This window comes from Aspergillus bombycis (assembly GCF_001792695.1).
Source record: "Aspergillus bombycis strain NRRL26010 chromosome Unknown contig00236, whole genome shotgun sequence".
Lineage (NCBI taxonomy): Eukaryota > Fungi > Ascomycota > Eurotiomycetes > Eurotiales > Aspergillaceae > Aspergillus > Aspergillus bombycis.
In genome coordinates, this window is record NW_019170238.1 from 1 (window position 1) to 13,912 (window position 13,912).

General features: G+C 48.9%; 5 protein-coding genes across 5 annotated transcripts; all 5 read left to right on the plus strand.

Annotated features, from left to right (window-relative positions):
* Nucleotides 1-3,571: 3,571 nt before the first annotated feature.
* Nucleotides 3,572-5,278, plus strand: ABOM_012181 (putative HLH transcription factor (Hpa3); the record flags this gene model as incomplete). The annotated part of the gene is made up of 4 exons (XM_022539309.1): nucleotides 3,572-3,785; nucleotides 3,841-4,584; nucleotides 4,655-4,894; nucleotides 4,950-5,278. The coding sequence occupies 4 exons, from the start codon at nucleotides 3,572-3,574 to the stop codon at nucleotides 5,276-5,278; spliced, it is 1,527 nt and encodes a 508-aa protein (XP_022382955.1).
* Nucleotides 5,279-6,930: 1,652 nt separating this feature from the next.
* On the plus strand, nucleotides 6,931-10,572 carry ABOM_012182 (uncharacterized protein; the record flags this gene model as incomplete). The annotated part of the gene is made up of 1 exon (XM_022539310.1): nucleotides 6,931-10,572. The coding sequence occupies one exon, from the start codon at nucleotides 6,931-6,933 to the stop codon at nucleotides 10,570-10,572; it is 3,642 nt and encodes a 1,213-aa protein (XP_022382957.1).
* A 567-nt stretch (nucleotides 10,573-11,139) lies between these two features.
* ABOM_012183 (uncharacterized protein) lies at nucleotides 11,140-11,584 on the plus strand (the record flags this gene model as incomplete). Its single annotated transcript, XM_022539311.1, has 2 exons — nucleotides 11,140-11,211; nucleotides 11,387-11,584. 2 exons carry the CDS (start codon nucleotides 11,140-11,142, stop codon nucleotides 11,582-11,584), a joined length of 270 nt encoding a protein of 89 aa, XP_022382956.1.
* A 349-nt stretch (nucleotides 11,585-11,933) lies between these two features.
* Nucleotides 11,934-12,242, plus strand: ABOM_012184 (acyl-CoA desaturase; the record flags this gene model as incomplete). Its single annotated transcript, XM_022539312.1, has 1 exon — nucleotides 11,934-12,242. One exon carries the CDS (start codon nucleotides 11,934-11,936, stop codon nucleotides 12,240-12,242), a length of 309 nt encoding a protein of 102 aa, XP_022382954.1.
* Nucleotides 12,243-12,670: 428 nt separating this feature from the next.
* Nucleotides 12,671-13,066, plus strand: ABOM_012185 (cytidine deaminase family protein; the record flags this gene model as incomplete). The annotated part of the gene is made up of 1 exon (XM_022539313.1): nucleotides 12,671-13,066. One exon carries the CDS (start codon nucleotides 12,671-12,673, stop codon nucleotides 13,064-13,066), a length of 396 nt encoding a protein of 131 aa, XP_022382953.1.
* Between the last annotated feature and the right edge of the window lie 846 nt (nucleotides 13,067-13,912).

The following is a 13,912-nucleotide window of genomic DNA, read 5'->3' on the forward strand; positions in this document are numbered from 1 at the left end:
CCCCTCCTCCCCGGGGCTAAGTTTCAAACAGGCAGACACACAACAAAGTTTCCCCGTTGGACCACTAGTTCGATTATGGATCTTTGACTTTCTACCTTGAAAAGTGGGGACCCCCGTGGCCGATGGAAGTCTGGCAAACAGGCCCTACCCTGTTTTGAGTTAAGCCTCCATCGGCTAGCATGGCTCCCAATTCTGAGGTCGGTCTCCGGCTCGACACGCAGATTCAGAGTGGGGCGGGGGGAGGCAAAGCAAAGGGAAAAAAAAAAACAGAATTAGACATTAAGACCCTCTTCCTAGCCGCCTTTGTACTGTATCGCCAGGTCAGATCGACAAGAGGATTGCCAAGATAAGTCCTTACAATTTCTCTAAAAGGGCAGATCTCTCGGCTATTGTGTTCCAAACTTTATGAGACTTGAAAGGGAAGCTGTAGAATCGATGAAGGTAAAAGAGCGAGCGAGAAATTTAAGCGAGAAGTGACGGTAAGAGTCATCATCTAGACTGATGAAGGTGCAGTATCTTTGATAGCGCACGTACCGTTACTATATATGTCGAGTAACATGAACAGGATCTGATCGCAATGGTGCTCGCAAGGCTACACAGCGAGGACGAGCTTCAGGAATATATATATTAGTTACCTACTGTCTTGTACATGTCAAGAAATAGCGGTACCTAGATAAAACTAGCCATATGTGGTAAAGAGTATATATGTATGTATTGCATGTGTCGACTTGAACATGTCTGGAGGACAGCAAAAAGAGACTCGAGGATAGTGTCTAATTCAAACAGGGTATATTTATTTGAAGTACTATTGGCTGGTCAAGTAATCTCAACTTTGGTACCTGACATTCGACAGAAGTCGGGGAACTATGGCCATGCTTAAATGACTCAAAAATATGGCTCGACATTAACCATGGATGATGGTGTTCAAGGAGGGTACGGGTACGTACCCCCAGTTGAGTTTGACCCCCAGAGAAGACCGCCTCGTGGCGGTGGCCCCTGTGTCCCATTTCCATGCAGTAGTGCCGCTTCTCTCGAGGTCTAGTGCTTGACTAGACTATTACTACTACTACCTGATGGATTTTATTCAGTATCTATTCTTCTCCGTCTTTCCTCCGAGAGTAGATCCCCAAATTTCTGTTAACTACTCCGCAATATCCGCCAGTTCGAGAGTCACGGCCGCTGTCATATGAATGCAGTTGGTATGACTTTACCCGGTCTCTAATCACCTTAAAAATATCACTCGTGTTCACTGCTGGTAGTAACAGTGCATAAATCGGATAAAACTTCTCCAGTACTCTCCATTCTTTATCTTTCTTTACTTTTTCTTTCTATTCTATTTGGCAGTTACACCAAACCGTTAGTGAGCCAACATCAAGACTTCCGATGTGATGTTATTTGGTCAAACATATGTAGAGACTGTTTCCTTTTTCAGGATTGAAACCAAAAGCATGCCAGTGTCTGTGTGTATACAGCGTGTGTGCAATATAGGCAAGAGGGCTTAAACGCTGTCAGTACAGGGTTACATACTTCTGTATTTTCATTTTTCGTTTATTTTTATTTTTTATTTTTTTTATTTTTTTTTAACTTATGATGGCATGGTACAGTACCTGATCTGGATAAGAAGGGGGGGGGGGGGGGGGGGTGAGTGACTTGGGACTGCACCATGCACCATGTGTTGAAGTTTCCGTAGAGTCGGTCATGACCACTTTAAATTTCTCCCATAAATCTAAAATTTCCCAGTGGGATGAACCGTATGTGTCAATCAACCTCGTCATAAATCCTCCTCTTAGCCCTGATCAACTCTGTTACTCTCGACTTATTTTATTTCTCTCCCTCTAAGCGACTGGCAGTGGATTACAGGGACGGTCATCTCCGGTTTAGGTAGTAGTATAATACGTCCTTCCATATCGATTCATCCTCTTTTATTTTTGCTTTGACTATCGATTTAACCCTTCTTCTTCCAAATATTATGATCCAGGACCTTTATCCCTTTTCAAAACGTTTCTGATCACCTGGGTTAGAGTATATTGACGAGTCTCTTCCCTTTGTCTCGCGTCTTAATACGGGACTTGGTACGGGAACTATCAACTCCGACGCAGTAATTTTTTACCTGTCTGCTGCATTTCCATTTTCTTTCAGCCATCCTCGATTCCGCTGCCGCCCCAACCTATTAGCACCTATAGCTTCCGCGACTAGATTGCCTTAGTCCTTCCCACTTGATCGAGTTCCAAACTTCTTGGAGTTCCACTGTCTGAGGTACACTCCTCCTCCGTATTCCTTCTTCCCAGTTGCTATTATTATTATTACCTATTCGCAACCCATTTTTTTTCTTCTTAATTTTCCTTTTTCCTTTTTCCTTTTTTTTCTTTTTTTTTTTTACCCTCTCACTTTCTGATTCCGATCATCTTTCCCTCTCACACTCACAATTGATTCGACCGATTTTGTCTCTTCCTCTGGAGGAATACTTTCTTCTCTCTTCCTTCCCTTCCTTTAATCTCCTCCCCCCGCGCCTCTCTCTCCCCGAGTCCTGTCTTCAACCTCCCACCCCCGGCGCAAGTCTATACTACTTTTCCGCCGGTCTTAATAAAGTTCTGCTGGCCATCATCGGTCGGGATCTTTGCCCTAAACAGCGTGCTTCCTGCCCAATTGTTTTTCCTTTGGATTTTGTGCCACGTTCCGCTGCGCCTCTTAAGCGTTTGCGCTTCCGTTTTTAAGGTAAGCTGCTGTCTGTGAGATTCATCATCTGCGAACCCATGGCCCGGCGTTATTGGCTCTGCCTGCTACCGTCTGTACCTAATTTCCGCATCTCATGCTGACGTGAAATTGCATTGTTATTTTCAAGGGAAGAAAATTCGCCTTTTGCATTTTATTTAGAAACATTTTTCTTTTTTCTTTTTTAAAACCCCCAAATTTTCCACCCAGTGTTTCGACAGTACACTTGGTTTCGGTCATTCCTACCACGTTATTTCCACCACCCCAACCGTCCATCCTCTACTACCCGTCCAGACTTGCTCTTCACAACCCATACTTCTCGTCGACGTCCTTATAATATATTCCGGATTTCTAATATCGAATTTGATTTTTGCCAGTGGAAAAATTTCTGCGTGGCGGATTTTGTATTTTGTGGGTCGACGTCCGACTGGTTCCTGGTTGACGGATATCCTCCGTGTCGCATTGCCGAGTCACGCCTAGACATCACGGGAAGAGTCTCTTTTGGTCTCTTACACAGGGCTCTGGATTGCAGGGAGTATTCTGCAGGGTATCCGGAAATAGAGAAGCAACCTGGAGGTACGCTCTCTGGGCGTTTCTACGACAGCAAATCGCCACTGTCGAGGTCTGGAACAACTGCCAGCGACACGATTCTGCGATCATTTCTCGCGACGACGGATATTCTATCGTCTTGAAAATCAGACCGACAGTTCGACCCATCTGACTGCTTGCCTACCTGTTCGTGGAACATGAAATAAGTGCGCTCGAATTTGGTCTATCCTAGAATCAGTACCAGGACGCTCGTTCATACACTATTCCTTTTCGTTTTCCGCATTGGCACGCATACCGTAAATAATCGACCATGGAAGCCACGCTTACACATCGGCCGTGGGAGCCTGCCACCAATGGACCCCGAACCCCTACAGTATCTTCATCGCAGACCCTCCCCTCGATATCGACGTTGACAGCGAGTATGACCACCACCGCCGCTCCTCCAGCGGAGAAGTCGCCCGGCAATGTGTCGTTGAATACAATCGAGCGCGATTCGGGGAATTGGTCAATGCCTCAGAGCACAAGTAAAATCTCCACATTACCTTCGTTGGTGAAGGAGTGCTGACACGATTTGTTCAGGATCCTCTACCTACTCCACTGCGACAAACGGGACCGGTAACTACCCTTCTCTTTCATTCCTTACGTCCTCTCAGCCGTCTCCCAATCGCGTGTCCACGGTCTCCGATCGATCTCCTTATCCCAACGACCATTCGAACGCCAATACTCCTTCCTCCTCGGGTGCACAGCCATCTCCGAACTTTGGCTCGGCGCAGCCAAATCCAGCGCTTCCGTCCATTAACCAGAACTATGACGCGCCATCTCAGAGAGGTAGCATTGCAGAGCCCGCAGAGTCACGACGGAGCAGTATTGATAGTCGGATGAATCAGGGAATAAGCTCCCTTGCCATAAACCCCGCTTCTCCCTATCATAGCACAAACGCGTCGCAGACATCGATCGTCTCGGGGTTACAACGGGAGCGTGGAATATCTATGGATGTGAATATGAATAATACTTACCGAGGCCCCCGGTATTCTGGGGGGCAGCCCCTCTCCCCTTTGGGCCCACGGGCTGGCGAACATCGTGGATTTGCGGCTGGCCGCACTGCCCCTGCGATCTCGTCGAACCCTCGCTCAGAAATTTACAATGCGGAGGCGCCCACAGCTGGTCTTGCATACGCTTTCCCAGATCCGGATGTTGCACGGTCCAATTCGATCTCTTCCACAACCGAAAAGTCGAACGCACAGTTTTGCAGAAAAGGAAGCACGGCGGAGTCCTTTTCAAGCAGCATCTACTCGGATTCCCGTTTGCCTCGTGGTCAGCATGGTATGTCAAGCTGTGACATTCGGCAGCATATGCCGGTCTGTGGAGTTATCAATTACTGATCATGCTTCAGAACTCCCTCAAAATGTCCACCATCATTCGCTACAACACAAGCAAGTTCGTGGACTTATTGGAGAGGCCGACCTACACGGCGGTAGTACCCCATACAGCAGGACACCTGAGCTGAGGGTGACACATAAGTTGGCGGAGCGGAAACGCCGTAGCGAGATGAAGGATTGCTTCGAGGCTCTGCGGATGCGTCTTCCGCAAAGCCAGAACAACAAGTCGAGTAAATGGGAGACTCTTACGAGAGGTAACGATACATTTGCCTATGTCTATATATAGTTACCATACTAACTCTTTGGTAGCAATTGAATACATTGGACAACTGGAGAAGATGCTGAGCAACGCTCGCCGGGAGAACGATCTTCTCCGGACCGAAGTGGACGACATGCGGGCCCAGCTTAACCAGCAGCAGCAACAGCAACAAGCTAATGGGCAATCACGACCGCAGTCAATGTTCGAGCATCATTCGATGGCCACATCACAGGCTAATGGGCAGTCACATGGCGCCATGTTTCCTGGTTACGCCCCGGGCGCCGGGATGACGCAGGAGCAGCCACGGACTCTACCGCCTCTGATGAATGGGTCTGTCGCACCAATGCAAGGTGTGCAGTACACTGATGAGCGACGGTAATACAAAGGAAATCTTCTCGACGCGATTATTTTTATGACATGGCTGTGATACGAATATGTCGGTCCTGAGCCTGTTCCATTCAGCCTCTTGCGCCCTGAACGCGGAAACGTCACCTTTTTCTCATTCTGTAGCTCACTTGTAGATTTGGTTCGGGTGGTTCCCCCCTTCTTATTTTTTATTTTTTATATTTTTTTTTTCTGAGCGCGAACATTCCGTCTCACCATCGCCGTGCCTTTTCCTGATTTCCTTCAGTGGCAGACACTCTGCCGCGGTGTCTTATTGAACTTGGCCTCGACGTCTTTATCTCCCTTTTTATTTTACTTTTTCTTCATAAACTTTCGCATCATGATTCATCTATTCGCATCGGAGACGGGATATCTGGGATTTGGATTTGGATATGGGAAGTGTATGTTCATTATGTTTGTCCTCACTTTGACACAGTGGGTGCCTTTATAGTGCGTGTGTACCAAAACGAAAAAGCGCAAACCAGCTTGGAATAGGAGTGTGTATGGTGTTTCAATTGATATCCCCAAGGTCTATGTGATTATCATGTTGATGAAGCGTCCTGAATGGTTATTGGGACCAAATGTGAATTGATTGATTGAACGTCCCCCGAAAGCAACCTTTCTCGCCAGAAGTTGGCACGAGTGTTCCATGAGTCATTGTACATCTAAAGCAATTATCCGCTGTCCAATTTATTTCAGGTGATAAATGTGTATACATACGTATACTTGAAGTATTTGGGGTCCATCAGTGTCGGATCTATTTTTGTCTCAGGAGATCTCGCGACGCCTGATTGGCGCTCGGGAGCTTCACGGCCATTTCTTCAGTGTCTTGGATAAGCGCCGTACCCACGACTCCATCATGGCGGCTACAAACATTCCTGCATCTTTCCTTGGGCCAATATTTGATCGAACTTGGACCCCCGGTCTGCATTTAGCAGGGGTCACCAGAGCTTCTCGTCCAATGAAGGCAGCTCAAACATCATCAGCTCCCGCATGTACTATGGAGCACGGAGATTTAGCATTCTGCAGAAGAGAGATGCCCAATGAAATGGATCGAGGTCCTGAGCGCTGATGTATGAGCTCCTAGACTAATAATAATTAATGTGAGTTACTTCTTCAGCGAATGTCTTCCCATCCGATTTGCTCTCTTCCATCGGACGACTTCCTCGCGTCACTGTTCTTGTGATTATATTCTTTCTCCTCCCAATCTGCCCTTTCTCATTCAATTTACGCATCTCAGCTACAAATTCGACCCCAAAAACATACTCAGGCTTTTCTTAAATCAGGACTGGAAGGCAGAGTTCCAACATCTGATTAACACAATCACGCTGTCACTTCGAAGTACCGCTGTTGTCTTTGTCTTATTGACAGACACCTCCCCCCAATTCACTCTCCCAAATGCTTTGTTGACAGGGATAATACATTGTTAATGTGTTCCTTTGTCTATTGTATGGAATACCCGGCTTGGATGGACTATTAGACCCGGCACCACGCCCTTATGTCTATGACATTTTCTACTGGTCCGTGGAGAAGCGGTTTGTTTTAGTTGATATACATATCTGACTAAGGTATGTCGCCCTGTGGTCACGCCAATACTTCGGTTCTACGTTTTCTATAAGCCGGCTTCCATTGACAACGCACAGGACGATGGGTTGGAAGCGCCAGAAGCCGCAAGCTGAGCTGCGGATTCCCCCAATCCCGACTTTTCCCTTGTCGTCCCCAATCACAGAAGAGGTTGTCACACCGATCTCCTCGTCCCCGGATGAGCGAGACGTGGAAAAGCTTCGTCCCTTCGATCATCTGGGGGCAAAAGTGTCCAGCCAGAACCCCTTTGCTCGCAAAGTAGAATACGAACAACGGCAGGAGGGCAAGGAGCCGATGCGCGAAGCCAATAGTTACTACTTCGTGCAAAGGGCGGCAGAGAGTGCGGGCGATCCGAAACCAACAATCAAGAAGAATCCTGAGCGGCCCGTGGGATTGAATCTGGTCACCGATTTTTCGCTAGCAACACCGAAACCCTGGAATGATACGCCGGAGGAAGGGTTCGTAGATCCAAATGATCTCAAGGTCCTTTCAAAGGAAAGGGCCGAAGAAAGGTCGACGCAGAAGGTCAAGAGCATCCTGAAGAAAGGAACAAGTCAAAGATCCCAGCGACTTCCCGACGAGCCCTCAAACCCAGCGAAGAGATCTGCCTTGTTTGACTGGAGACTTAGCGGCTCACCAAAACGGAGAGGCAAGGACGACTTATCTCCATCAGACCGGCCGATAATGATTGGGTTCAGCATGCCACGCGAGGAACCCACTGTTTCGCGGAAAAGATATTCTAAAGAGCTTGGCATTATAGATACCCAGCAGACGCCGCTCACGCCCTCCATAGTTGTCACCCCGGCAAAGGAGGATGACTTTTGGGCAGGCTTTAGCCAAGTTTGCAACCCTCCTAGAGTCGCATCTAGTATTTACTCCCAACCCACTCCGTGTATAGAAAGGAGCGAGTTAGATATCCCGCCTGTACCTGCCATTCCAGCAGAGCATGTATCAGCTAAGAATGAAGTCGCGGACCAAGAGACTCTTAAAAGGCAATCTGTGACATCTAGGAAACAACGTGCATATTCCACGGGTACGGTCTTCGAGGAAGACATCCAATCGCGGCCGGGGCTTCGTTCAAGGTCATGCTCCAACGGAAGCGTTAAGAACGCTTTTGATCGTTTGAGTGGAATCGACAGAATGAGTCGATTGAGTGTTAATACCGAAGTTAATAGGCACCAGTCCCAGGGATGGTGGACATACCTTCTGTCGCCTTTATTGGGTCGTTCCAGCACAATGACTAGCCGAAGAACATTAATCGACGCACATCCACCTCCTGTTCCCAGTATCGCCACCCATTTGACAGGATCAAGTGATGAGTGGTGGGAGAAGGAGGTATCGTACTTTTCACCTGATACACCTGAAGAGACGATGGCCAGTCGAGGTATCTCCGACTGGCAGCCTACTCAAAACAACCCTTTCGCCGATGACAAAGCTGTCGACTGGCACACGCAGGAGCCAAGTGACCTGAGTAGCGCAGCGTTTGTCTTTCCCGATCAAACGGTTCAGGGCGCCGCTGCCGAGTACTATCATGCTTGTGCACACGAGCTGTTTACGGGGAAACCTTATTTCGAATGCATCAACCATGTCTGTTCGATAACTCCTAAAGACCAAATTCCAGTCCACAGTGCAGATACCACAAAAGACAGTGGTTCGGGTCCAAGAGGTGTGCTTATTGATGTGGATGACGCCTCCAAACCCGTTGACAAAGAACCCGACGGTTCAAAATCTATAGTCATTCCTGCCACAACTTCCTGGCCTCCGTCAACAGCCGTCGACAAACAATCAGATACCCCCGTGGAGAGCCCGAAGGAAGACAGCAGTTCAAAAGACGATACGAGAGCTCCTCCCGAGGAGGATTCTACTAAACCAATCTCCAAAGAGACCATTAGGGAACCAGCACCTCCAGCGGGCAACCAAACTGAGACTAATCCTTTTGTTCAACCGGCTCAGCAAAGTAGCACCGTTCCGCCGCCAGTCACGAATGTATACATTCAATATACCCCTGCACCGTCTTCTGCTCCCACCACTACTATTGAACGAGTTGTGCCTCAGTACATAGTAGTTTCTTCTTCAGACGAAGGGACGCAAAAGCATGAAGTGCAGCCGCAAGCACAACCGCAATCTCCCGGTCCTGTCTCCCCTGGCTTACAGCGAGCAACGGAAAAGACAGGCTCAATCCCTCTATCTGACATACACTCTACCCCGGCGCCTGTGTATACGTCTCATCGTAATACTCCCGCCACGTTACCACCCCGTGTGGATCCCCTTCCGATCACACGGGGGGCAATGACAAATCCAGTTACAGAAAGTAACAGAATAGAGTATCGGCGAAGAAGGCTCGAGAAGGAAGATGCGGCCGGTAGGAAAGCTGGTGGACTATGGCGCGGTAGGGGTTGCTTCAGCAACAAGGGATGTTTTGGGAGACCTGGACGTGAAGGACGACTGAGGCGCCGGTGGTATGCGGCCATTGCCTCATTCTTCATTATCATTGTCGTGGTCGCTGTTATTCTCGCTATAATGCTCACCAGAAGGGGGGACGAGACACCTGTCCAGTCGCAATGGCTGAATTTAACCGGCTATCCACCTATGCCTACAGGCATTGCAACAGTTGCTGGGCCGGAGCCACAAGTGCAAAATTCGGGCTGCATTACGCCGTCGACCCTCTGGAGCTGCGCCTTGCCCAATGAACAGCAGTCAGCCAACAAGCCTTATGCTGCAAACCAACCTAATTTTCGCGTCGAGGTTCGTTTTAGAAATGGGACATATCCGAATAGCACGACTGTTGCGTCGAAGTCTAGCAAAGCAAAAGCTTCTAGAAGATCTGATAACCTGTTCAGCCCGTCGCCATCCCCGCCAGATATGAAAGATCAGACATTTCTGGGCAATACCACTGATAAGAACAGCGTTCCCTATGCGGGCGAAGAGACGCCCTTCTACATGACAATACTCTCCCCTCTCCAGATTTCCACCTCACAACTGTCACGAAGATCAGACAATTCGTTCCCTGACATAGAATCTCTCATCCCATCTCCAGACCTAAACTCCGACGGCACTGCGGCAGCTGCAGAGCTCTACCCTCTTCCTGAATCACAGCCCGTGCGACTATACAATCGCGGGCAGGACACCGAGCACTACGGCTTCTACACCTATTTCGACCGGTCGATTTTCCTTGAGTCATCTGCTCCACTCACGGACAGCAAGAACGATGATTTTACAAGCGATGCGAACGGCGGCCCAAGTAAAGCACATGCCCGAGTCAGGTGTACCTGGGCTCAGACACGCTTTCTCGTCCAGATCTGGACTCGCCCCGGAAAGACCCTCCTCAGTAACAGCTCAGCTGCCAGCACAACACCAACGCCAACCTACACAGGAACTAGCAATCCAACTAGCTCTAACTCCGCTACTGACTTCGTTCGTCCCGGTTCTTTCCCGTATCCGATAACGATCACTCTAGATCGGCATGGCGGCTCGATCAAGAAGAAGATGGTGTACTGCTACGGTATGGAATCAGATCAGCATGTCAACTCGACCGAGGCGAAACTACAAGTAGAAGATCGCGGGTTTGGCGGTCAACTGATCAACTCGGCACCTGGAATTTTTAATATGTCTGATTCTGCTTTGAGTGCGTCGGGTTATGGTGGTTTTGACGGTGGAACTGGGGGCTGTTCTTGTCAGTGGACGAACTGGATTTCTAGGTCGTAGGTTGGTAAGATGGGGTATTGCCAGCTATCTTCTCTGTCGCTCATTCTTACTCTACTTTTTCTCCTTCCATCTAAAATTTCCAGCATTACCTGTTCATGAGAATCTTTTGTAATCTATGCCAGATACTATTCTCAACTACATGAGGCATTCACACTATATAGACAAACCAAACGTCATATTGCATACACGCCTGAAACTGCGAGATCATTCGGATGAGAAAAAATCCAGAAATTGACAGAGATCACTCGATCAACTCCAGAGTGGGCTATTATATAGCCACGGTTCCAACAGTCTAGTCAAGCCGATGCAATAAATATGACGTGTCTGATGCCATCAATCAAACCAAGATCAAGTTTCCCTTCATTCCAGTCGCCAACACAAGATGACACCGGAGATGCAGCGTGACACAAATCCCTCGCTAAGGTAAGACGGGTAGCTGATTTGTTCTAGGTCGCGAGACACCTTCTATTTGGAGGAAAAAGGAATTCAAGATAGACCCTTATAAAGAAGCAAGCGTCTCTGCCGAGCAGAGCTTGGGGGGAAACAAGAAAATGGTATAGATTCACAATGGCAACAAGCAGCCTCACAGACCACCAACCGTGGTATCAACGCTTCCAATGGTTCAATTTCTCCATGCTGGTTCGCATCCCACTATGGACTTTTATCCAGTCACTTTGGGTTCCTTTGGTCTGGAAAACTCTAGTCCTGTCAGTGGTGTACTACTTATTGTCGCTGGGCTCTATAACAGGCGGTAAACTACTCTCTACCCTAGAACATTAAAAGGCCAAGAGGGGGGGGACTAACAACACCACAGAATACCACCGCCTATGGGCCCACAAATCTTACACAGCATCCACTCCCTGAAATGCTTCTCGCTGCGTTCAGCGCCGGGAGTCTCCAAGGCTTCATCCGGTTCTGGGTGCGCGAGCATCGTCTCCACCACCGACACACAGACACCGGTCTAGACCCGTACAGCGTGAACAAGGGCCTCCTCCACACGCACATCCTATAAACTCTCCTCCGTCCGCCACAAAACGAAAGAAATAAGCGAGCCCGCATCAGCCTCTCTGATATCGACCACGACCCTATCGTCGTCTGGCAACATAAGCACTACTTCCTAGCTGCCTTCGGCATGGGTTGGCTGCTCCCCTGTCTGGTAGCCGGACTGGGGTGGAACGACTAGACGGGTGGGTTTCTCTACGCTGGCGTGCTGCGAGCTTTCTTTGTCAATCAGGCTACGTTCTGTGTGAATTCTCTGGCACATTATCTAGGCCATCAGCCGTGTGATGATCGACATACGCCGCTCGATCATCTGCTCACAGCGCTGATTACCCTCGGCGAGGGATTTCATAACTTCCATCATGAGTTTCCGTCGGACAGACTGGGGGACGCCGCTGGAGGAGCTTCCTGTGATTGGTTGGACGGAGTATCGACGGAGAGTGGAGATGGGTCAGGTGCTTGTCGTTGTTGAGGGCGTCGTGCATGATCTTGGGGCGTTCCTAGCTGAGAATCCGGGGGGTGAGGCTGCTGTTAAAGGTATGTTGGGGAAGGATGCTACGGCGCTGTTTAATGGCGGCGTCTATGACCATTCTCGCGCGGCTGTGGGTTGCGGTGCTGAGGGGTGGTGGGGAGGTGGAGCGTTGGAAGTAGAAGGGTTATTTTTGCGTTAAATATGGCTGGTAGAGTTTGTAGTTTCTTCTTTTTCTTTTTTTTTTCTTTTATTCTATTGTGTTTCATAGAAATCCTCTGCACATACACGGAGTAGATGCTTCTTAAGAATCTTAACTGCAAGTTTTATAGTCACAAGACCACCACATATCGTAAAGAATTGCCTGTATAAACAAAGCCCATGCTCTCCAGCATCTTTCTACACAAATAAAATCAACATATTCCAGACCCACTAGTCTCCAAGGATGCAACCTCCAGTAGGCAGAATTGTTTTATTCCCCAGAAACCCTCTATACCCAATCGGGATGTCGGGGACAAAAACACGAAGTCCAGTCAAGTATAAGTTAAGCAAGAATGACTCCAAATAACCAACCTTAGACCAGTCCTCCTTCTCGAACAATAAGAAAAGAAAGAAAGAAAGAAACCAAAAATGACCACCCTAACCCCCCAAGAAACCGCCCTCCTTGAAACCGCCACAAAAACAATAACCAGCATCAAACCCTCCAACACGCACAGCGTTGCCAGCGCCGTCCTCGCCTCCGACGGCCGCGTCTTCTCCGCCGTAAACGTCTACCACTTTACCGGCGGCCCTTGTGCCGAACTCGTCGCCCTGGGGAATGCTGCCGCGGCTGGGGCGGAGACGCTCACCCATATTGTGGCCGTTGAGGATACCCGGCGTATCTTGAGTCCCTGTGGACGGTGTCGGCAGGTTTTGTTGGACTTGTGGCCGGGGATTAGGGTTATTGTTTTGGGGAATGATGGGCCTAGGGTTGTTGGCATTGCGGAGTTGTTGCCTTTTGCTTATTCGTGGCCTGGGGAGGAGTAGGTTTTTTTTTTTAAAAAAAAAAAATATATCTACTTTTCTTGATGCTGTTCTGGTTGCATTCTGGGGGCTGTGGGGTGAGTTAGAATGTATGTTGGAAGGTTTGGTTATACTTGTTTCTTCTTATCTCTGTTGAAGTTGCGTTTCAGGCTATGCTTGACATGTGGAAGGAGAGTTATTGTGAATGCCAGTCTATTATTATTATAAGATTAAGTAGATGATCTAAAACGCCAAACCCTAACGCCCTAATAAATTTCCCATGTTCTTTTTCGAAAAGAGGGTGGAGAATTTCAAGCCATTAACCGTGAAAACCCGGAAGTAGAAGTACTATATGTCAAGGAGAAATATCATCAAATGGTCCCGCGTCGTCAACATTTCTGCAATATCATCTTTTACATGATACTGCTTCGGAGCGGAGATCACCATCGTCGAAAGGAATGCCGCTTATACCATCAGCATAAGTCCAATGGCAATGCTGGCGACAGCTGTGAGACCAGGAATGAGGAGCTTGGAGCCGGGGCTGGTAGGAGCGAAGCCAGTGGACGTTGGCTTAGCAGGAGCGCCACCGCCGCCAACAAAGTTTCCACCACCGGTGGTGTGGCTAGAAGAAGTAGAGGTCTTCGGGATGGTCGAGTTGGCGAACTTAGGGAAGCCTGAGCTTGCGGAGGGCTTCGGGGTCACAGCAGGAACGGTAGCGTTAGCACCTGGGACAGTTGGCTGGGCAGCGGGAACACTGGGCTGGGCAGCAGGGGCAGTAGTCTTGATAAGAGGGACGCTGGACTGAGCAGGCACCACTGGAGCAGCAGACTCGGCGGGAGCAACGGGGGCGGCAGACTCGGCAGGCACCAC